The following is a 24,564-nucleotide window of genomic DNA, read 5'->3' on the forward strand; positions in this document are numbered from 1 at the left end:
GCGCTACCCAAATTAAACTCGTCTAATTTGAAGACAAACACACCATTCTATTAATTTCATTCTAATTAATTTGTGGTAATATGATTTCAAAGAATTTTATTTAGCCGTACGCACCATCTGAGCACAACTTAATCAACATAGGTGTACAGGAGACCTCTGCAAGACAGGGTCCTCATATATGGTAATAATGCAGCACCTGTCTGGGCTGAGACTGTGCTTTGCGGGTGCAAATCCCCAAACTCATTTGCAATTACTCAGATTACAAAAACACATCTGATGCACAGTATATCTGGGATTTTTAGTGCCACGGGATGGTTGCCCAGTTTTTAGTCCAGCATAAAAAAAAAAAAAAAAAAAAAAAAAAAAAAGATGTTTTATATTTGATATTTTCCAATTAGACCCATTACTGAAGAAACTAACACCACCATAGTATTACCAATGTACATTTTTCTAAACTCAAGATCACATGATATGAAGTACAACATACACAGAATAATGACAATCGAAGCCAGCATGAATGAAATGACTTAAACAGAGGTTCGACTGTTCAAATCGTACTTTTGTATTCATTACCGCAAACCCCATTTATAATATGCTTTAAAAGCATTGTCATTCTCTGAAGTATTGGCACATTAACATATTGTGAAAAACAGAGATATTTCATACTGCCAGCATTCAATCCTGACCCAAGTCTTCCCCGAGGAGGGGGTTCCTGAAGAAGACACCATCATAACAAAGGGGGTCCTGTGATTGAATGTCAACTTGCTGATAAAATGAAAAATTAATTAAACAAAAACTTGGCAAATGACTTCTTTCATATTTGTTCAATTAGGCAAACACAAACACACAAATCATTCCAGTTTGGCTGTTTATTCAGAATAATAGGCTTCAAATATAATGCAAGCAACCAAGTTACACACTCAGGATGCTGAACTGCAACTCCACCCTGGAACTGGAGGTTGCTGTGGGACACCAAAGAGCAATGAGGCCATTCACAACACCAACTCACACATCATTTTGACCAGGTAGAGGAAAGGAAAGAACTGTACACACTCTGCACTATGATTGCTATGACTATATGAACCTTGAGTGGATGAATGTTGATTATTTCTCAGCGCTCTCACATGGACACATAGTCTGACAACACAAACTCACAGACAGCAGCATCGCAGATGAACACGACCACCACCAAGGTGCACACAAACACACTCCAAACATTCACCCACTAAGAAAAACAAAAATAAGAAAATGCACTGAAATGACCTGCAGTTTAGCTTCACATACAATCGCACTAAGCTTTATCTATCCAGTGCTACAATGAAAACTTCAATAAAACCCTAACTGCTTACTCTAAGAGAGATTGGTGTCTTGCTGATTACTGTAGAGGATTTTACGATTGCAGCAGCTGGTAGACATTTTCTGAGATGTCTGCAGTGTAGCTTGTAACGCTAGTGCTGAGGAAAGTTTACTGCATGCTTTCTTTCACAAGTGGGAGAGAAAGGGAGGGCTGAGGTAGAGGAGAAAAGCTGAAGGCAAAAGAAGGCGAGAAATAAATAAGGTAATCTGTTCCACAAATCTGTTGCAGAGTCAGGGTGTTCAAAGGCACTTGGAACATGAGGAAATGGCAAACGATTAAGGTGAAAACACAACATGCAAAAATAGTTTGGTTTCAGGTAAAACTTATGCAGTACGTGTCTGTTTTTGTACATCTAACAATAAGGCGGGTGAGGAGGAAAAGCCCTTAACATATTCGAAGAAATAAAAATAGCCTATTTTTGGGTAAAATACTTCATGTTGGCAATTAAAATCATAGTGATTAAAATTACAAAAAAAGGCATCTCAAGCAGCCGTATAAAAGTGATGCATAGCCTTCAGAGCAAAAATATGCCAGTCAGTGGTTCAACAATTACAAAACCCTTCATATTATTACACCTCACAATTGTTTTGCGTGGAACTACAGTTTGGTAGTGGTATTATATCCTTGTCCACCAGCACAGTGGTGTGTCACATTATCTGATTATGCTGCAGTGCGGATAGTGGTTTAATTTCTTCGGTCCAAAAACTTCATCCCCTGAAGTGAAGATCATGGAAACACTCACACAGCCTTCTGACAGGGCCACATTAAACTCTGGCAACATCCTAAAAACCATTCAAAGCACACGATTGACAGTGAATGATTTTTGTTTTTCCTAACAGACTGTGAAAATCTTTCCGGATTTTTTTTCACAGATGCTCCACAATCTTAAAAATCAGTCAGAATGGGTTATAATGTCACTTTAAAGAAGTGTAGTGTGTTCCCAGCGTTTGCCAGGTCTTTACAGTCAGTGGACTGAGGCCAATATGGCTCGAGAAAAACGGTTCCTGTAGTCTTTCATTTGTGAGGACCCGTCTTCTGTTTCTACCACAGTTCCTTTATGCTTACAAGGCTAGTTATTAAAAAAAGGCATATATTTGTTGTGCATAAAATATTCAAATTTCTTGCCTCCAAAGTTCATTTGTCTCCTTCAGGCAATGTGTACATCGCGCATGAGTGGTCGTTTACGTAGAGTGCCGTGAGGATGAGAAAGTGGAGGACAACAGTGGTCGTTTCATAAAGGGGACGTGGAACTTCATGAAGGACCTGAATCACCCCTTCATGTTCTGGATTAGAAGGGATCCCAGTGCTGAAATATTCTCTCAGTGCTATAACGAAGAAAAACAAAGGGCTTCAGTTCAAACCGTCACATCCTTCACGTTACGGTCTAGGCAGAAGGGGACTCGTGGTTAAAGGACAGGTTCAAATTTTTTCAAGTGTATCTCAAAACACACCTGACATATGCACATATGTACAATTGAACAGTTTTGGTCACGGTAGTTGCTCCTCTGGTCTGCACCAGCCCCAACAGAGATCCTCTCATACTCATCTATGATATTTAAATGAGGCACATTGTCATATCAATAAATGATTATATACATTGTCCATTAGACTTGCACTAACAGTATATGTACAGAATATTACCAGGGGCTACCGCTGTAAATGAAGGATTTTAAAAGGGGTTCTGTCTTCAGTCTATACATGGATCTATAGACAACTACCACTGGACTATTTTGATACTGAAGAAAACTTTAAAACATGATGATTCCCAGGTAAGTTCTTGTGTTATGGGGGCAAGGTAATGATATGAGGAAGTGTAAGTGACACTGAATCTAAAAATATGTTGGTGTGTTAAGATGTGACTGACTCATGACTCAGAGAATCACCTTTGACAATTTTGGACAATTTACACAGTATCATTGACTTCCACAGGGCCGGTACATTCAGATGGAACAATTACAGTGGCCTAAAATCCTTTCAACGTACACATGGACATGTGCATATTTCTATTAAGAAAAAATGTGATCCTCTCCTTGAGATGGTGCATGGATCATTTCAGGTTGAAGGCCAGCAGGGGTCGCTCCTCTCTCCTCTGCCAGGGACTCTTCTTCTCCTCCTCTCCATCCTCGTGTGCTGCATCGCCATCAGGAGAGACTGACAGCAGTGCATGATCAGTCCTGAAAGTCTCTCCCTCCGGTGTTGGCAGGGGGGGAGGAGAAGCAGGTGATGAAGAGGAAAGTGAGGGCGGTTCCTCTTGTATTTGTACCCCCTCCACACTCTCCTGCCCCTGATCCTCTCCCCGACCCTCTTCTTTGTCTGACAGGATGGGTCCTGTTTTACTGTCCTGTGGGATGCACTTGGGCGTCTCCTCCTCGTTGCCTCCCCTATCCAGATCATCCACATAGACCAGCTGGGTGTAGGCCATGGCTGGTGTTGTGCCCTTCGACCTGTCTTTCTCCATACCGCTTTCCTCGCGCTCTATGTCTCTCCCCCTGCGGCCTGCTCTCGGCTCATTCAGGTCCACGCCAGAGTCCAGACTGGCATCGGTGCCATTGCCATGCCTCCCACGGCTGCCGTTACCTTGCTGACCTCCCCCACCAGGAGTGTTGCTGTGACACCCCGCCCGCTGGAGGTCAATGTAGGAGTGACGGATATGAGCGTTGGAGCGTCCATCCAGTGAGACAAACCAGGCTCGTGGGTGAGGCAGAGGCTTCCCTCCTCTTAGCTCCATTAAAGTCTTTTCAGCCAACAAGGTGTCCTCACTGTTTATTTCCACAAGAGCTGTTTCCCCAAGTGCTGCAGGGATAGAAAGAGACTCTGACAGGCCGATCCGCTCTCCATCGCTTTGCTTGGTGGGATCTGGGGTGCAGTCAGTGGGGGTTTGCCCCAGGGGCTGCTGGGAATGTGAGGCATTGAGCTCAGCCTGGATGGTCTCCAAGTCGCTCTGCTGGTCAGTCTGCAGCAGGAGGGCCTGACCAGACAGAGGGTGCTCCCCAGGCAGGCGCATGTAGTGTGCTGGGATCACCAGTGTTGGACGCACCCTCGGGTAGCCTTCTCCTCCACTCAGCAGATCCACAGAGCCGCAGCAGAGCAGCTGGCCCGGTCGGGAGAGCAATGGGAGACTGGGACGCTCCAGGTGGTCCACAGAGCGGGACAGAAGGTAGTCAGGAGCTCTGGACTCACACCCCTCCCCTCTACTGGGGGAGTGAGGAGGAGAGCAAGGTGAGATGCAGTCAACAATCCCGATGCTGCTCATATGGTTAGCCGACACCTGACCGTGATTGGCTGATGACAACGCATCTGAAATCAGGTTGCTGGATGAGCAGACAGACGTGTATGATTGACGGTAGCCCCGCTCTGTTCCGGATGAAAGGGCAGCCTTTAACTGGAACGTCTCGGCAGACTGCCGGTAGTCTCTGCTGCGAGGCGTCAGATTGCCAAGAGATGAGCCATGATGGCTGTTGTTGCCGAGAGAGGAGCGGCTGTGTTTGCTGTGATGGATTATGTTGTGTTGACGAGGATTGTCTTGGTGTTCATATGAGAAAGGCTTCAGCATCGGTGTGGTCATGTCGGGCTCTGTTGCTGTGGAAACAAGTTCCAGCTGCACCTAAAGACAACAAAACAATATTTCAGTGTGTGAAACTTTTAAAATGTGAAGCAAGATACAATGCAGACCCAAAATTAGAGAGCGTTTTTTGCAACATTCATTGCAGTTTGAGAAAATAAACTTTCCTTTCTCTGCACCACAGGAATGCTAGATGAAGGGTTCAGCTACATTACAGCACCTCCACTGAACTGGGAGGGGTTTCATTTCATGCTTAAGGACCCCTCAGCCAGGCAGATGTTCCCTGACACAGGGAGCTTGAACCAAGCCAGCCGGTCTTAATTAAGTGTTTCTTCTGTTTGATATTCCAAAGGACAGTGCAGTGAAAACTAGCAACTGAAACAGTATCTATGCACGTCAGGCAGACCTCGTTGCTGATGAGGTTGAGGTGGGACATGGAGGTGGCTTGATCCCTCTTACTGCTGTCCAGACCAGAGGACAGCGTGAGCTTGCGGTGAGACACTCGAGGCTTCAAACAGCGACGCCTGAGCAACACAGAGACACATCAGATGTTATGATTCAGTCAGAGGAATCTGATTTAAATACTCAGTAAATACTTCTTGCCCTTGACAAATACTGTGATAAAACCAGGCATTTCAATTGGACTACAAAGTGCTTGCTTGTGTGTGTGTGTGTGTGTGTGTGTGTGTGTGTGTGTGTGTGTGTGTGTGTGAGATCTAAACATTTTCAGTCACTACACACATCTTGTGCTGCAACCAAGACAGCTTATGTCATTTGACAATAAAACCCTTTAAACTGCTCATTGTATTAATGTTACAACAGTATTCTGTAGACTGTAGAAGTTAATGTTGAATTAAAGTGTCATACAAGCAACACTCATGTGCACGTCATAGCATGCTATGCTGTTGCTGAAGAATACACTGGATAACATTAAGACTCAAAATATAAAGCCTAAAATAATCGGCGACTATACATGTTCCACATAACCAGTCATAAGAACTGACTCAGATTATTCTATATTCCTGACACTGTCACAATATTGCCTTTGCTTCCTCATTTTGGAGGCAAATCTGGAACCTTCTGGCAGTTTTTAAGATGGGACATATCGCTGTGTAACGTGCTTCACACACCTGCAGTAGTACAACAGGAGGCAGAGCAGGCAGAGCAGGATGAGGGCCATGCCTCCCAGTATAGCCAACAGAAACACAGTGTGGTATGTGCTGATGTCCTTCGCAAATATTGGACCTGTTTGACAGACAAGGGGTTAAAAAAAGATGAGCTCATAAAGAAACCGATTTTTATATGGTGTGGAAGACTACTTTTACAATTAAGGTTATAGCTACATCTGCACTATACTCTATGTAGAGTATGTGAGCACATATAGGACATGCCAAAATGTTTTACAGTACATATGTGAGTCAAGATTGTCACCTGAGTGTAGCGGAGACATGGCGGCCACCCAATATCCCAGCTGAGGAGCAATATAGGTCAGACTGAGCTGGTTGCCCTCCCTCTGCACATGACCCCAACTGCTCTTTATCCAGGCACCTACACACACACACACACACACACACACACACACACACACACACACACACACACACACAAGTCAATTGAAGTCAAAATTCCCAACAATTATTCGGTATTAGAGCCAACTGACGAAAAAGCAGCACCCCGCTTACCTGTTTCACAAAGACAAACACATATGAAAGAAAACAGTGAGAAACAGTGGGAATATAATGGCCTAGAAGTATTTATTGTTCTCTCATTTTGTTCCAGTTTCCCTGCAGTGAACAACATGAACTCCTAATGATAAAATGAATCAAATAATCCCACCTGGACCCATATAAAAGGCATAAAATGGATAGCTGAATATTAAACATTATCAATTCTTTTAAGTCTGAACCTGACACTTGAGATGAGTGACAATATTTTCTGCAGGTCTGAAGGTGCTGCCTTGAATCAGACACAAATACATTTTCTAACCAACATTACTGGCTAAGACTTTTTTAAACTACATTTCCGTCTTATGACTTGCCTTTCTGGGGAAAATTAATTCAGTGTCTTTTAAGACCTTTCAGTCTGATTAATGGCTGGTACAACACCGATTCAAGCTCAGTACAGGGGGGAGTGTTTTGGCAGTACTGAAGTCACCCACAGGGAGGCAGCATGCTCAGTCTTAAGTCACTGACAGCTTATGAATAGGGGCACAAAAGCAGCTCCAGCAGTGCAAGTCCCAAAAACCACAACAAAGCCAAAGGCTCTGATTGATTGGCTCACAATAAATCCCCTTCAGGAGGAAACATTCAGTAGTGCCTTCACACTTGGCCTCCTCTGGGTCTCAGGGCCAGCATGGTGAGAGCTACTTTGTTTCTATGATTATTCAGCTATACTACATCAAGTAGTCAGGAATCTGCATCAATCTTCAGGAGGGAGGAACCAAAAAGGGAAGGAGAGGAAAGACAAATACATAAAAGCTTCGACAGGAAAAAAAAAAACATAACAAGAAGAGGAAACAAGGGTAGACAAAGAGGAGAAATGGGAGGACAGATAAGGGAAAAGGCACAAGAAACAGAGGGAAAGAGGCATGAGAGGCCGTGTGACTCAGCACCACACACACACACACACACACACACACACACACACACACACACACACACACACACACACACACACACACACACACACACACACACACACACACACACACACACACACACACACACACACACACACACACACACACACACACACACACACACACACACACACACACACACACACACACACACACACACACAGTGCCCAGCCCTGCCAGGATTCACCCTGGTTCTGTCTGATTGTTTCCACAGGGGAGTCCTCTCTTTGTGTGACTGACCTGTTTCATACTGACGTTTAATGACTCTGTTCCCACACTTCCATACAATAAACCAGAGAGTCCAGCGACTGTTTTGACCCACTGCAAACATTTATCACCTCAGTACAGCCTGTACATTACTTCTGCTTCTTGTCCATTCATGCAAAGTCAACACAGCTGATGTTGGCTCTCTTTTTTGTTCACTTTTAGAGATTCACAGATAGTCGGTTCATCTGAGGGAGCTGTCCTTATTTTCATCATCAAACTCCACTCAAGATGAAGGTCTGTCTGTTTACAAATGGCACACACACAGAAACAGGTGTACTTGATGTTTGTATATGACATCACTTCCCTCATGCTCCATTAACATGTTACAATACATGTCAGTTGTCAGTTGTACAAAAGAAACAGGTCTGTGTGTGTGTGTGTGTGTGTGTGTGTGTGTGTGTGTGTGTGTGTGTGTGTGTGTGTGTCGTCCATGTGCCCACTTTGTAAACAAAACAAGCTTCTTTGTGAGGACGCCTTTATCAGCCTGAAGTATTCCTCCAAAAAGGCACCAGACAGACTTCAAAGTTCTTTCTTTGTCTGCTTTATATCCTCAGTTTATCACATTCATAACCACACACACACACATTTCACACACACTCAACCACTCAGTGAAGAAACTCAATCAGGAGCTGGGCCTTTCTGTTGTGTTATTTATTTGGTGGGTTGCTAAGGAACACGAGATGTAGCCCGGAGAGGGGGTCCGGGGATGGCTGCTGTTGTGGAAATACTCGCTGCTACAGGCTGTGCGTAGGCTACAAGTGTGTGTTTTTTCAGCTTTTATCAAAGCCCTTTTTGTAAGAGCTTGATGTTGATACTTTGGGCACTTTAAACTGAGCCTTGAGATCCTTAAAACCATCACAAGAGCAAAGACGGTGCCGATTTCAAACCCTGAAACGACGATTGGCCCAGTTGCTTAGCAGGAATACTCTCAGGGTAGATTTAGAGAAAAGCACAATACAAATGCAGTTAGGACCAAAACATATTTACCGTAATGTAGAAAACCTTTACTACCCCAGTGACAAGAGGCCTATTATTAGGGACATTAGGGACAGGCCTCAGTCTATCGGGCAAATACTGTCTCTAGCTGACAAGAACACGTTTAGAGAATGTCATCTAATGAAGGGCTTTCCTTGTGTTTGTGTCAAATTAACAGGACAGGAGAACATGTTTCACAGTCACATAATGTCACCAGTCTATTAGACAAGGATCAAATTAAGGCTGAAGCCAATGGGTATTTTCATCATCAATTAATCTGTGGTTCATTTTCTTTCTTGATAGATCAATCCTTTGGTCTTGAAGATTCTCAGTCATCCAGGTCCAGGTTATCCAAGCAGGGTTTATTCTAGGGCAACTGGACTCAGTCATAGAAAGTTGAAAACATTTCTCCTGTCAACCAAGCGGCCTCATCACTTCTAACTGACTGCTGAGGAGTCCCAGGTATTTCACCTCTGCGGGGTTGTTATGAAGGTCATTGATACCACCCGGTTCATTAGAGCTCCTTCTGTGTGACAGCAGTCGTTACAGTCCTTGGAGTCACCTGAGGCCAAGTGTAAACAACACTTCACGAGGCCAATTATGAATAGTTGTTAAATCAGTGCTGTCCTTTCATCCATTCCAAGGAGATAACTTTTTTTTTATTATACTACTTATGGGTTGCTCATATTCACAAACCCACAAAGAAGCATCCCAGACTCCGCAGCTGCCCTCAACTCTATGATTTCAGCGCCGAGTTTCAGCAACTTACAGCTCATTGCTTTGCTTCTCCTCTATGTTGGGTTTCTCTAACCATTATCATCGTGTTGCTTTTGGCTGCTGAGGGCAAAAAAGCTCAGATGAACCCACTGTGCAACTAGCTGGTGAACACAGTGGAGCTTTCAGCAGGTAAAGAACGAGATATTTTTCCTCAGGAGTTGGAGGAGACCAAAAACAGAGCTAAAAGGAAAGTGAATACTGGACACAAACACAACTCCAAATCAATGCTACTGTTGCTTTGTGTCAGCTGGATGTGTAAATAGTAGGGCTGTCAGTTTAACGCTTTAATTAGATTAATTAATTACGCTGCAAATTAACGCGCTAAAAAAATTAACGCAATTAATCATGAGTGGCAAGTCAACGTGCAAACATTTTAAATTTGGCCCTTTGAGTGACCCGTAGGCTGCAGTGGCAGGTCGCATCCTACCTGCGCCACTAGTCAAAAGCAGGGTGACAACAGACGTGGATGCGACACCGGAGAGCGAGGCAAGCCTACTTGGACCTTTGAACGGCAAGTTTATTTATAAAAAGAACAAAGACGGGACTATTAACAAGAACACAGTGATTTGTACCTTGTGTAAAAAAGAATTTTCCTATCACCGTAGCAGCTCCAGCCTGAATTATCATTTCAATCGCAAAGTGGGTTGCTGCTGATTGCAGGCCGATTTCAATCGTGGAAGACGAAGGCCTAAAAGATGCGTTTCAGATAGCGTCATCTGACTCTAATTTCCAGCTACCGTCAAGAACTACAGTGATGAAAAGAATTCACCAGCTGTATGTTCGGTGTAAATGATTGATTTTTGAACAAAATTGAATCTAAACTTCCACAAGCTGAGGTTGGGTGTATGGATGCTATGAGATGAACTGATAATAGGTGTGGTGATTTTGAGACAAACATAGATTATGACTGGAGATACCCTTTTAAAAGAAATGCCTGTTGGCATCTTGCTATTGATGTTGCCTTATTTAGAGGCATGTTATACTATTATTCATTTTGAATTGCTGTATTGAGTCAGCTTTAGTATTCATTTTGATTGAGAGTCTGCTTATGTGCCTATTTGAGACTTAGCCTTATTTTATTTCTGATTTTTATTTATTTTGTTTAACTGTATTTTTATTGCATTTTTGAATAATGCACCTGGCCTAATTGGTTTGCTGATGTGCTTGACCTTTTTTCTTTTGAATTTCATTTATGAAGCACATTTCACCAATAAAAATGTGGATATCAAATCTTCTCTTCTTGGTGTATTCAATTGATTAGTCATGCACTACAATTTTGTAATGTCCTAGAATTCAAATTCTTTATTTGGGGACCTTTAGCAGATATGAGATTAAAATGCGATTAATTAGATTAATTAATTACAAATCCTGTAATTAATTAGATTAATTTTTTTAATCGCCTGACAGCACTAGTAAATAGGCAACGGTTTGCTAACAAGTTAGCCAAATCAACTTGATGGTATATCTGTGCTGCCAGATTAATCAGTTTCACTAGTAGTAATTAATCAACTAACTGTTTCAGCTCAACATCAAATAATCCACAACATTTTATCTCACCAGAAGAATTTTAATACTTCCTGACCTTCTGACCCTCCTGCTGTACTGGCACAAACATAATGTACAGTAGAGGAAATGTGAGACTAATGTAGACAGAGAAGGATGTTTTGTAGGTCAGACACAGTGCTGGCTACGGCCTTTCAACTCAACTCATCCAAGAAGAACTGGGTGTGTCACAGTGTGGGACAGCTGATGACATGGATTTAAGATTGCTGAAATAAATCAGTGGGTCCAGTAAGGACTGAAGGGTCTCTGCTGCAGGAGCAAGCAGCGCAGAGTCCTTTGCTGTTATTTAGTTCAGTTTAAGATTTAACTGAGCTCCAGCAGATTATGCATCCATGGTCCAATCTTGTGATGTCTAGCAGTATTTGTTTTGATTAGCATGGCGCCACAATTTTTTTTACAACCTTATGAATAAATTCATTCATCACCCTGACACCCAGCAACAAGTGGCTGCAGTGTGCCAATACACATGTGGTTTGTATTAATGCTCCAGTTCTGATAATTTCATAAATCATTCACCGATGGAAGTAGGTCTCATTTACACAGAAGTAAATATATTACAGCACTGCAGAAAATCAGAAGCTGTCAGGGTTGAGGCTATTTTTAAGATCTCAGTTGAAGATATAAATGCAGATATGTAGACGAGAAAGCTTCTGTGTTTCTATCTGTACATACCCAAGCGTGGGTCAAATCTCCAAGCAGGTATGTGATCATTTTCCTTCAGGCCACTGTCAGCCGGCAGGGGGACGGAGACCGTGATTGGCTCATTCACCTGCAGCTCTACTCCGTCGCTGGCCAATAAGTGAACAGAGATGGCTGCCACAGGAGTCAAGTCAAACCTCTTCTCGGCCCCTGTGAGAGAGGCAGGAGAATGTAAGTGAGAGAAATGCAGCAGAGAGGAAAAGAAGTGGGAATAAGGTGCACATAAGGGGGGAGCAGAGAATGGAGCAGACAGCGGCTGGGCGGGGGGGGGGGGTAACATGAAGAAGCTTAGATAAAGGAGAGTTGTCAGGGGAAAGACAGACAGGAAAGAAAACAAGGCAAAGACAGGAAGGAGGGAAACAGGGTGGAGAGTGAAAAAATGGCGAGGCTGAGGGTGGAAAGTGTCACAAAGCACAAGTATGCTTGTGTTGCCTGGAGGGAGGAGGTACGCGCTGTGGGGAGAGGGAGCTCTTGAGGAGTATTCAATCTGAAGGAGAAAGGACACACCAATTCATGCAACACACACATCAAGACGTGGATCACACACACACAGACGCAGACACAGGCACACACACAGAGGGGTTATTGTGTTTCAGGAGGTCAGATAGAGAGGCCTCTCCAGAGTCTCTCTGATGTACCACTACTTCTTCTCTTCAGTCCTCACCCCCTCCCCCTCTCAGCAGCCTTCTCCCCTGTCATCCATGCCCCACTCTCCCATCCCGAGGAGAGTCTTAAAATCCTTTGTGCGGTAACCATGAGCCAGTGTGAGCCTCACCTGTGCCGTTGCCGCTGAGGACCTGCAGGTGTGGAAAGTGCTGGATGTGCGAGGGGGTGCTGGCCACGGTGAGCAGAGCCGTTAGGTTGGCGTAGGATGTGTTGGAAGGAAGACTTAAAGCTCTGCGCTGGAAATGAACAGTGGGCTGATGCCTCAAATCTTGAGGGGTGACAGACAGTTTGGTATCAGAAACTATGGACATGTTGAATAAATAGTGTTGTTGAAGTTTCAGTGTTCGACCAATTTGAAATTGTTTTTATTCCTCCAGTTGACAGTTGAGATAGATGGGATATATGGGACAGTTATCCCATTGAATTCAGTGAAGACATCTGACAAAAATCAGCTGCAAGGTTTACACCCAACAGCAACAGTCCATCTCGCACACTTATGTTGTTTCAGGACATTTTACAAGGCAATTTTCTTCTCCTCGTCTCCACCTAATGCCTTTTTATAAATTCAGCCATCAAATTAGGCTTAATGGAGGTAACTCCAGATCAATACAGTCAAGATAATGCCTCACTCCACTTCTTCTCTCGGCCAGCGTGACGCTTCTTTCGTGTATTTTTCTGTGCACTTAATTGTTTCCTTTTCATTCTTCCCCATCGCTGCCTCCCATCCAGTCTCTGCCTGCCATTAACAAATTATAGATGAAGAGCAGTAAACAGTAAAAACTGCATGTAGCTGGACTCAGCAAGGTGATGTCATTGTGGTCCAACTGCGAGTGCACATTCCTGAGCAGTGAGACACAGATCCAGCTGTATACGAGTGTTCGCTGTGTTTGTGTTTCTCCTCGCACTCGATGTGAATTTTGGCTCTGCAGTATGTGCATCTCTTAACTTTGGTGTTTCTGTCGAAGTGTTGTTCTTGAAATTCAGGTGTGAGTGTTATTTCCCTTCTGTGGTTCTGTTTTTGTGAAAGGAAATGACCCCATTTCTGTTCTTTGTGTGCTCCCTTCCTCAACTCTTCTTGTCTCTTTTCCCTCCACTTTTCTCCCACCTCATCTGTTCCTCCTTCTGTTGGACACTGCTCTGCCCATCCCCCTTTCTCCCTTATTCTCTCCAACTGCTCCACCCACAACCCCACTTTCCAGCACATTCTGTATCATCATCCTCTTTTATTCTCTTTGCTTGTGCCACAAGCCAAGGTTTATCACTCCCCAGGGCGCTCAAGTTGACAACATCGTGACAAACAGAGTGTGTCGGACAGAGGGCAGAAACTACCCTCCGCTCAGGCACGTGCTGCGGGCAGCGTGTACTCAAGAGGTTTAAATGTTAATGGCGTCCGTATTCTAATGTGAGCTGTGTCTGTGAAGTTTCTTTTAGTCAGACAACACAGCTGACACGTTAAATTACTCCCTTGTCGGTCAGAGACACACAAAAGACCCAGCAGACAAAGAGACAATATTGATTATGCCTGAGTGAGAAAGCCTTATCTAATATAATTACACACACCCTAACAAAGAGGCTGACTAACAAAGACTCCTGGTTTATATCTGTGTGTGTGTGTGTGTGTGTGTGTGTGTGCGTGCGTGCGTGCGTGCGTGCGTGCGTGCGTGCGTGCGTGCGTGCGTGCGTGTGTGGATGGAGGAGGGTGGATTTTTCATCATCTCTTCTTTCAGATCTTACTAAACAGTAGGCCATGTAAAGTATATGTAGGGCTAATTATTTTGTTGTTAAAATGGGTGAGAAGCAGAATCAGAAACTATAACTATATGGGTAAAAATATGGTTTTAAAACCAAGTGTGGTTTACAATCCAAACAAATCCTGCAATCTTGCAAACACAGACCCTTTCTCTTCAGCATCTCTTAGCAATAACATATACTGAGCTAATGTAGAAAACCCATTTTACTGTGAACTACAGTGGTCTTCTTGCAGCTGAAAGCACAACCACCTTTGGATGTGTAAAAGTTCAATCTTGATCTTGAAAATAAGGTGGCAAAACAATCTCACCACAAGGTCCTTTAGTAGCTGTTCTGGAGCTTTCAATCACATTAACTTCATCACAGATGGAGTTTGTCCAGCTGTCACAGATTTGTAGATGTTTGATTAACCTTTTTTTTCCCCTTTTGACTTCAAGACTTTCTTACTAGAAATTAGTGTGACGTGAGCAAAAGCTCCAGAGCAGCTGCTAATGGAGTAAACAAAAAATGATCCATACAGACACACTGTGTTTTACTGTACCTTGTAAGCCTGACACAATCTCCACAACATCTTCATACACCATCAGAGTAGCAGCTCTTTCTGGTAGCAGGTCCAGGCTGATGGAGGAAAATACTGGAACACAGAAAAAAAAACAAAACTCACAAGTGTACACACTTTACTGACAGGGAGAATTCACAGTCAGATGAGAAGAAGCAAGCTGCAATCTACCTGGCTACTTTACTGACTACTGGCTGACATAACAAATCATTAAACTTTCTTTATACATTTTTAATAGCTTTTTCATCCTGTCGGCTGTGCAGGACACAAGTCTGACCCAACAAACTGTACTTCTTTCCTCTTCTTTCCTCCTTTCACTCCTCCATTGTTCAGAGCTGGTAAGCGTGATAATCCAATTGGCTGCCATTCCGTTGGCTCATAATAACAACCCCCCCACCACCACACACACACACACACACACACACACACATGCGCACACACGCGCGCACACACGCACACAGACACTGTACTGCAACCTCTTGGGAGGTATTTTGTGTGTTAGTGAAAGGGAAGCTTAAGCAGGCCCCTTGCTGGGTTTTGGCATCTACCATAATAAATTAGTAATGGAGCACTCTGCTCATCATTAGCTCTCACACCTGGCACAAAGTCACAGTTTTTATTTCACACTAACACATTAAGTAGGCAGCAAACACGGAAATCAATAACCTGAAAGCCAACACTCACAATCTAAATGTGGCTGTTTTATAATATCACTCCTGCATTTGTCCTAAAATATCTTTCTCTCTCACACACGCATGTATGCACACACACACACACACACAAACCTACCAGGTAATCTGGAGGGAGTCCAGGGCACAGAGTTTGGCACATATCCTTGTTTGGTTGCAGTGACGACCAACGGTGTCCCGAGGCGGTAGGGGAAGCGCAGGTAGGTGTTGCCATCAGCTGATGAGGTTTCCGTGGTTACAGAAGTGTGGTTGGCAAAGAGCTGCACGGTGGCTCCTCCCAGGGGCTGGTGAGTGCTGGCATCGCTCAGGTGAACCTTCAGAGTCACCTCTGTGATGAAAACGAAGTGTTTACTATGTCTGAGTGTTGGTGTGAAGAGAAGGCAGAGAAATCATAACAGGGAGTGATATATGAAACACAGCGGTGTTATAATTACAGCCATCTAAAACACAGTCATCTCTTTAACCAGGTTTTGTGTCAGTGCCAGGCCCTTTGCCTCCAATCCACAGAGGTGGTGTTCCACATTCCAGCCAATCACAAATAGATGGCGGTCTGACCATTTCCTGGACTCCGGCCAGCAGCACTTCCCTTCTAAAACAATAGACTATTTCCCTCTCTCAAAGAAGCCTTGGACCAGTGGGGAAAAACAACTGCACATATAAACACATTCCCTAATGGAGAGCAGGAATTAAAAGAAATTTACACACTGCCTGTTAATTGCAGAAAGGCTCACAGTAAAGGCACCTATGGGAGATAACCACCTCACAAGTTCACTGCATGTCACACTGTATGAGATGAGGGGTTAGATAAAGTCTGATTTGAATTTTGAGGCATGTCAGGTGTGCAATGAAGGTGTGGTGAATTGTGCCACTACAATGTAAAAACAAGAAAAGAGGAAGAAATGTAATTGCAACAAATATATGATTTAGTCAATCTACAGAAAATGACTTAATAAATGGTTTTACTTATTTTTCAAGAAAAGGTTTTGCTGCTTTTCTTTGCCATGTAGGAACTGAATATATTTGTGTTTTGGACTGCTGGCTGACTCTTTGCCTCTCAATTGTAGAGTGGTAGTATAAAGTGACATGCAAGGGCAAGCAAACGAAAATAATGAAATGAAGCACAAGCGCCTCAAAATTGAACTTAAGCACTTTAATATAGTCAGACACCTATTTACTACTCTGCCGAGTTCATTATAGCTTAACCTCAAAAATAAACAAAAAGTCAACTTGAGTTTTATATCGCAAAAGGTATGATTAAAATAAAACACTATAATTTAGCATCCATGCAAACCCACACTCTGTCTTCACACATCACAACATAAACCCTGTTTGATCATTGGCTGCCGGCTGACCCACAGTGAACTTTCAATTAAGGCTAAAAGGGATTCTCCCTCCCTCTCCCTCCACCTAAACATGCCCGCCTCCCCCATACTCACTTCAACCGAATTTTGTCGTAATTCTTTCTTGTAACCCCACCCTCTGTGACACACACGCTAACACACACATACCCCTGGCTAGACTAATGCACCCTCCCCCCACGCAGGGATCCTGTGGTCAGCAAGGAACCACTCTGACAGTCTGGTAAGAGTTCACCACGAGTGCAGGCTCCACCTAAAAACAGAGCACGGCGGCAAATGATACCTTTGCATGGTTGGAAGTTATATGGTGTTTTGTATGCGACGGGGTTTGGCAGAGTAACGTGTCAATCTTAAACCAAACACATCATTACCCTGAGAGGTCTGGTGTGAAGATCTGCTCTGTGGCTGCTTTATGACCCTTCAATTCATTCCTCCCCCTCATTACATTTATTACTGTCACAGCAGAGAACTGGAACAAAAAGATTTCCCCTTTACAGAAACTCCCCACTGCATTAAGATCTGGGGGGTGGGGGGGTGAGATCATGACCTCACTTCCTGTTCCACTCCCAGTGATATGTCCTTAGGAGTACCAGCTGTGCTCACTTTAAAAGAACTCCCTCTGGGAGACTCCAGACTGACACATGCAACAGTCCCCTCCCAATCCTCATCCAATAAATCACTTCTGCTGTGGCATCATTGTTTAACAAGCTGAGAGTCTCCTTTCTGCTCACCAGAGAGAAGAAGATGGTCGGCCTGCAGAGCAACTGACGATTCTGCAGCTAAACTTGTACCTATCTCTATATCTGCTCCTTGCTGTACCGACTCCTTATCTGTGTGTACTGAGTACCATATGGAGGATAAAGGTATCAAAGAGAGTTTTGCCTGACCAATGCTGTGATCGCAGACCAATTATCCCAAGCAACAGGAGCCAAAGCAGCAGGGTGGTTGCGTGTGTTTTGTATGTGAGGTAGAACCAAGAGGAGAGAATGACAGTTAGTGTTTTTCAGTCCACTACAGTTTGAATCAATGTGTGTTTGCTGTATTAATCAAAAGTTAGAGCAAGACAAAGCATTCCTACCCCATAAAAGTGAGGTGTGATACACTGGAAATGCATGGTATGGCTGGCTTCCACTGGCTGTGTGAGGGGGTTTGGTGCTCTTCCAAATAGAGAAGGGGGAAACAGATGCTTTCTGCACATGAGGCTGACTGGAAAGCTTGCTTGTACACAACATCCAAAACAGTTGCAGCCACGCCAGCACTCACTGCTCGTTACATTAGTAGCTTTAACACAAGTCAAGATAGATAATGATATTCGTGACGACATGACAAAATACGCAGAATAACTTCCCAAAGATTCAGCCATGCCATGCTGAGCCAGTGTAGTCTGGTTGGTTTAGAACACAGAAAATCTGCAGAGCTCTCCTCACAGGATATTTGGCTCTTCTCCTACTCGTACTAACCAGATGCCTGTGATTGACGAGGTGAAATGAGTCTGAAGTATTGCCCCTTTTGTTATGACAGTCTTCTTACACATTAACGCGGTTGGTTGGAAATCTGATGTTTTGCAACTAAACCTCTTCCACTCTACTAAAGTCACTCTCCTTTTTGGAACTAATTCATCCAACGTGGAGCCAACAGCAATGTTATTTTAGCTTTCAGTCATGCTTGTTATTGCTGGGATTAACAGTATGACACCATGATACCAATAAATCCGAATAATGCCGTTATCACAATATGATTTTTTTTCTATAATATGAAAAAAAAAGTATTATATATATATTACATATTATCGTGAACGTTGTGATGTGGCACGCCCCTACTCCAAACCACCTGTTCTTATGTGCATTTTCAATTCGTGCAGAGAAAACCCTGCATGGAAATGGTTTTGTTTTGTATACTGTTTTCCACCATTTGAGTGTTGACAGGGCTCATTTTATTACATCATCTCTACACTCAATCTTCAATGGCACCCAACTGGAGAAAACACTAAATTGGAACCAATTACCAAACCAACTGGAACTGGTTTGGTTTTAAAGATGAAATCTACAACAAACAATATGAGTCTAAGAAGACTGTAACAGCAAGCGGGCAACAAAACAGGTTTCTTTCACCGTCTCAAGCAGAAGCACATGGTGGAGAATGAGAGGAGCCAGAAATCATGTGACAAGAGCACAAGAGGTCTTGTCACAGAGTTTGGAGCAGCTCAAACATATTAAAGTTGTTCACATTATAAAGTAAATAAATAAAAAAATGAACAGTAAAAGATTTGATCTTTAATGTATATTTTCATAGATATTATTTTAAGGCTATACCACCCATCCAAGTTGTCAACAAACCAAAAAGAGAGGAGTTCAGCTCAGGATTCAAGTCCATGGAAACTACACCAATGCATGTCACTTTAACTTCAAGCTCCAACAGACTGTTGTTTGTGTTTCTGGATGTAATAACTTGTTCAACCGCAACAAAAGAAAACACAAAGACTGAAGCTATTTGTTTACCATTCATATAAATAACAAAACATCTGACTCAGTGTGGTGAAAAAGAGACCTTTTAAAAAATGTTATGGCAACAAAATGAGGAATACACTGAAGGTCAATGAGACCGAGTATGAATTTCAAAGAGGGAGAAAATTGCAAAACGTGCGACACATGGAAACACACAGGAAAACCAAACACACAGACACGCACACACACTAAAGCTCTGCCATTACAAATAAAGAAACTGGCTTTCAATAGGTGTTAAGCCTGCTATTTTCCCTCATCTGGATTAAAAGTGAGATTAGACAGCGGTGGTCAATCCCATTAACTCAGCAGGGGACTCTGCCATTAGGTTACATCATCAGGTCTCCATTCTCAGGCTGGAGAGCAAAAGGACTCTCTCCATCTTACTCCAGTCTACATACTGTACTACATTTACCATCTGCTTCTGCTCCTTCGCTGCCCTCCCCCCCAAACTACGATGCTGTCTCATGACCTGATGTATCCTTCCCTGCTGTTCGCACTAATACCAGCATCCCGTGATTAAAATCAAGCTTGGCTAGCTGGTGACAACATGATTTCATTGGTGTACTTCCTGGCAGCCCGAGCTTCAGTGAATGTTTGTCTGCTGGAGATGCAATGCCATGCCTATTATGGGCAGCAGTAATGTGAGTGAGATCTATATCTGCGGGTAGATTGTCTGTCTGGCTCCACTCATCCATGTTGCCTGCTGGACAGACCAGGAGAAGTCCTCAGTATCGACGTGAACACACCCCGCCCCCGGGACAACTGAAGGTCAATCCGAGGCAAAGTGAACGTCAGGGAAAGAGAGCGAGAAAGAAAGAAAACACAGCGCAGAGAGAGGCCAGTACAGACTTACTGCAGTGCACTCTTGTGACTTATCATAGGTATTATACCGTTATCTTTACCAGCGCTTGTTGTGGATTTAGCTGATTTTCATGATGCAGAAAATGCCTGATGCAGTGCCTTACAGCGGAACAACTTCAAAACCTCCTGAACTAATCATGAGGTGATAAAATATCAGGAACTAACTTTGCACTCTTGAGAAAAACCATTTCTCATTGTCTTTCTCACTCTGATCGATTAACAGCGATAGCATAGCTACTGTATGTTTATATTCATACTTCTACTGTAAACACAGTTGTAGTGAGAGGACCAAATGTCGGCCAGCCAAAAATATCAGCGAACACAAACAACTGCGACGTGTGTGTGTGTGTGTGTGTGTGTGTGTGTGTGTGTGTGTGTGTGTGTGTGTGTGTGTGTGTGTGTGTGTGTGTGGGCGCTTGAGCACACAAGTGGGCGATAAAAGTGATGGATAAAACAGATGTGGCTCCACTTCAGTTGTAAACGACAGGGCAGCTTTGAAGTTAGTGACTGAATGAGATGCCCACAGATTCTTGTGATTCATGCTGTCTTTCAAACATTGCGCGGCTGCTGCTGTTGTGACAGGATACCCTACGACACTGGGAAATTAATATCATCCACCACGACCCTGAAATTGTTAGCAGCTAACACTATTATCTGCAGACACAAGACCCTTAAATACTTCAGATGCTATTTTCAATTGAATTCTTTATTGCAACATCTCGTCTTCTCACTTTGATTTGCGACTTTTTTGTCTCAAAACACTTTGCAGTAAGTATTTATGTTTGGTGTATATATGATAGGTTTGACAATTATTTGCAATATCAATTCATTTATATTTATTCTCAATTTAGAGTCTGATCTGTAAATTTCAGAAAAAAGTTGTCATGTAAGACAAAGAAAAGCAGCAAATCCTCACATTGGAAAAGCTACAACTTAAAAACTGACTATCAGTCCATTAACAATATTGTTGATGCGTTTTCAGATGATCTACTCATCACTTCAGCTTAAGCATTTACTGCCTTATCTTACCTTATCTTGTCTTACAAGAAAATTAAGGGGAAATGAATAGTTAGAATTCTTATCTGCAAAAACTTCAAAAACCGATTGATCATTTAAGTCATTTTGAAAGTAAAGAATGCCAAGAAATACAACAGTCCTACTTCTGAGATGTGAATTGTGATTGGAAACTGACTAGCTTCGGGTTTAGGACTGTTAGTTGGACAAAACAGGTGATGTGACTACTTTCAACCTGGGTTCTGGGACATTGAGGCTTTTTTTTTGGCTGACATTTTACAGACAAACTACTGGCTTCATTAAGAAAGTAATTATTGGTTGTACATCTAGTAGAGAGTATAAAGTTTGAGCTTGTTGGTAGTCATCTATACCTGGATCACCTGGGCCAGGTGGTCTCCCTCTGCCCCCCGCCCCCCCCCCCCCCCCCCCCCCACGCGCACGCACACACACACACACACACACACACACACACACACACACACACATACACACACACATACACACACACAAAGACAGAGAAGGAGTGTTTTCTGAAATGTGCCAACGATGAAAAAAATGACAAATCACAGCAGCTGGACTCACTCCTTGCTGCATTATTCCAGACAATACGAGGGCATGTATAAGTTACAGCCACTAACCAAGTATTTTCCACACAAATGACGACAAGGAAAAGAAATACTGGTTCAAAATGCTGTCCAGGGACATAAAACTAGGCTGGATAACAAACATTTCAAACAAGTTTTCGTGCTCTCTTTCTGCCACCAGCTAACTTGCTAACGTTAGCTCAGTTCAGGTCACATCAGCATCCGAGCAGGCTAGCGGCACCATTAGCCACCAAAACAGCCAGCTAACTCGCCGTTTTGTCGGACAAAAACCTTCAAAGCACTTTTACCTTCTGTGGCTGAGTCCTCTTGTAATGTTTTGGTGGCAGCTTTGGACACAAGGTATCCCAAAAGACAGAGTACAATCGCAGCGGTCCTTTTGCTGTCCACAGCCCGCATCATTGCAGATGTGTGTCTCAACGCAAACGGTTAAAAAACAAAGTGGACGCTGAATCTTTAGCTCGAACAAACTCACTGGTCGACCACATCAGCGCACACTCGGCTTATTCCGCAGAGGAGGCGACACCGCATGTTTAGCAGCATCAGCATTCCTGATTTTTCGCCTGGAAAGCCGTGCTTCTTCCGTCCCGATGTGCATCCCCAGCCCTTTTGCCGCTCGGTCGTTTTTTTTTTTTTTTTTTTTAATCGACGGGCCAGGGTCAGAGAGGAAGACGGCCCCGTTCCTCTGAGCCACATGCCCCCAGAACAGCACCAACAGGCGGCTTCTTGTGCACGCAGCACCGCCGATATCTGCAGACCTCCAGCGCCACCTGCCAGCCAAATAATGAAAAGTTTCTGACTGATTTTAATAGTTGTTTTGGGTCTTTTTCGCTCCAAATCTTTCCATGAGAAAAAGTATTAACACAAAACGCCATTCACTGCATTATTGGCTCAGAATTACGGAAGCCCAGAACTGACACAATGTATCATCTCACACGCCACTGTAATTATTTAACTGGTAATAATATTTATTGATGCATTCACTTAAGCTTTTATTTTTCACAGGGGTAATAAACATAAAATTGAGCATAAAAAATGAATATAAAGCTTTACAATCAGTTGGTTAAAATCCACCAGTTTGGTTAATTTTTGTATAAATATTGATGTATCCCATTCTATATTCAACCTTTTGATATTATTTGGTTAAATTTCTGAATAACATTGGATTGTATTTTGTCAGTTTCCACACTTTGTAAAATCATTACATTGATTGTCATAGGATTCTGAGGAGAAAATGTGCAACTCACAGGATTTTAAAGTGACTGAGAGTCATTACCACCTCAGAAATTTCGTTTGTAGTGCTTCAGTGCTGTAGATATAGATAATGACCGAAGAGCCTCTGGATCCACGCCTAGGACACTTTAGTGGTAAACTGGGCTGTGCTCATTAGGTGAGCACCAACAGGTCTATAGCTACAGATGCATATTAGCATGTTTGCATGAGAATTTAGCTCACAGCTCTTATTCTTGTTGATAAATTATTACGTTTGCTTGTTCTAATGGAATACTCTGGTATTCATTGCTTTGGTTTGGTGGTAAAATGATATGAGCCAAACTCCTTCATTTTTACCATTTTTACACCACAGCCCACAGTGGGAATACTTCTATGGTCATCCTTGACATGTTGCAGGAGTTTGTGATTTCATTTCCTCTTTCTCATCATGCCATCTACAGTAAATTACTCTTATGATGGAAAATGAGCTGAAATGTTGTTGCAGGCTGCTTTCTGAAGGGTACAACTGAGGTCCAGTTTAAGTTTGATGCTAGGGAGATTTGATATGTGGATTTCCAAAGACAGGAGATTGTTTACACTGTGTTGAGATTTCTTTATCCTGATCCAAGTCATATTTTGGTGTGTTTGAGTATACTTAGTGATTCTCTGAAAAGAAAGGATCTCTGTTTAACTTTTACACTACTCACAAACGTTCGGGATATTTGCCTTTCGGGTGAAATTTATGGAAAATGTAAAAAGTTCACGCTACAGTGATATTATATCATGAAAGTAGGGCATTTAAGTAGAAGCATGTAATGTTGATTTCCTCATCTCAAACAATTTATTGAAACAAAAGCCAACAGCAGTGGTGGGTATACCACAACAAAAAATGTCAATGTCTCAACAACTTGTCATGTGCCCTTGAGCATCAATTACAGCTTGACAACGACGTCTCATGCTGTTCACAAGTCAACTTATTGTCTGCTGGGGCATGGCATCCCACTCTTCTTGAAGGGCCCTCAGGTCATTGAGGTTTTGGGGTACAGAGATACAAGCCTTTACACAGTGACTCAGCTGATCTCATAGGCTTTCTATGGGATTCAGGTCTGGACAAAGTGCAGGCCACTCCATTTGAGGTACCCCAGTCTCCAGCGGCCGTTCCCTAATGATGCGACCTTGATGAGCTGGAGCATTGTTGTCCATCAAGATGAAATTAGGCCTGTGTTCATGCAGGGGCACAATGACTGGATTAATTATGTTATTCAGGTAGTACGGGCTTGTCACTGTACCATTCACAAAGTGTGGGGCAGTTCTGTATTGACTAGACACACCTGCCCACCACCACCACCAAAGGCTCGTCTGGTGACAACAGTGGCTGATGCATAGCGCTCTCCTTGACATCTCCAACATTGATGGTGGTCATCATTTCTGTTCAACATGAATCGACTTTCATCAGAGAACAGCACTGAGGCCCACTGGTCCCTCGTCCAGTGTAAATGCTCCCTGGCCCAT

The 24,564-nt window shown here is 43.1% G+C and overlaps 1 protein-coding gene across 1 annotated transcript; it reads right to left on the bottom strand.

Annotated features, from left to right (window-relative positions):
- Nucleotides 1–854: 854 nt before the first annotated feature.
- On the bottom strand, nt 855–22,574 carry fam171a1 (family with sequence similarity 171 member A1). Its single transcript, XM_070965834.1, has 9 exons — nt 22,131–22,574; nt 15,602–15,829; nt 14,795–14,887; nt 12,614–12,772; nt 11,812–11,988; nt 6,351–6,467; nt 6,050–6,164; nt 5,326–5,443; nt 855–4,961 (listed from the first exon to the last, which is right to left on the bottom strand). The coding sequence occupies exons 1-9, from the start codon at nt 22,240–22,242 to the stop codon at nt 3,405–3,407; spliced, it is 2,676 nt and encodes an 891-aa protein (XP_070821935.1). The 5' UTR covers nt 22,243–22,574; the 3' UTR covers nt 855–3,404.
- Nucleotides 22,575–24,564: the final 1,990 nt, after the last annotated feature.

This window comes from Chaetodon trifascialis, chromosome 7 (genome assembly GCF_039877785.1).
Source record: "Chaetodon trifascialis isolate fChaTrf1 chromosome 7, fChaTrf1.hap1, whole genome shotgun sequence".
Classification (NCBI taxonomy): Eukaryota; Metazoa; Chordata; class Actinopteri; order Chaetodontiformes; family Chaetodontidae; genus Chaetodon; species Chaetodon trifascialis.

Excerpts from the sequence above, each read along its gene's own strand:
- fam171a1 (XM_070965834.1), bottom strand. The coding sequence starts at position 22,242 with ATGATGCGGGCTGTGGACAGCAAAAGGACCGCTGCGATTGTACTCTGT. Across the intron at positions 15,830-22,130 it reads AGAGGACTCAGCCACAGAAG|AGGTGACTCTGAAGGTTCAC; the intron begins GTAAAAGTGCTT and ends TTTTCATCACAG. Across the intron at positions 6,165-6,350 it reads CATGTCTCCGCTACACTCAG|GTCCAATATTTGCGAAGGAC; the intron begins GTGACAATCTTG and ends TCTGTCAAACAG.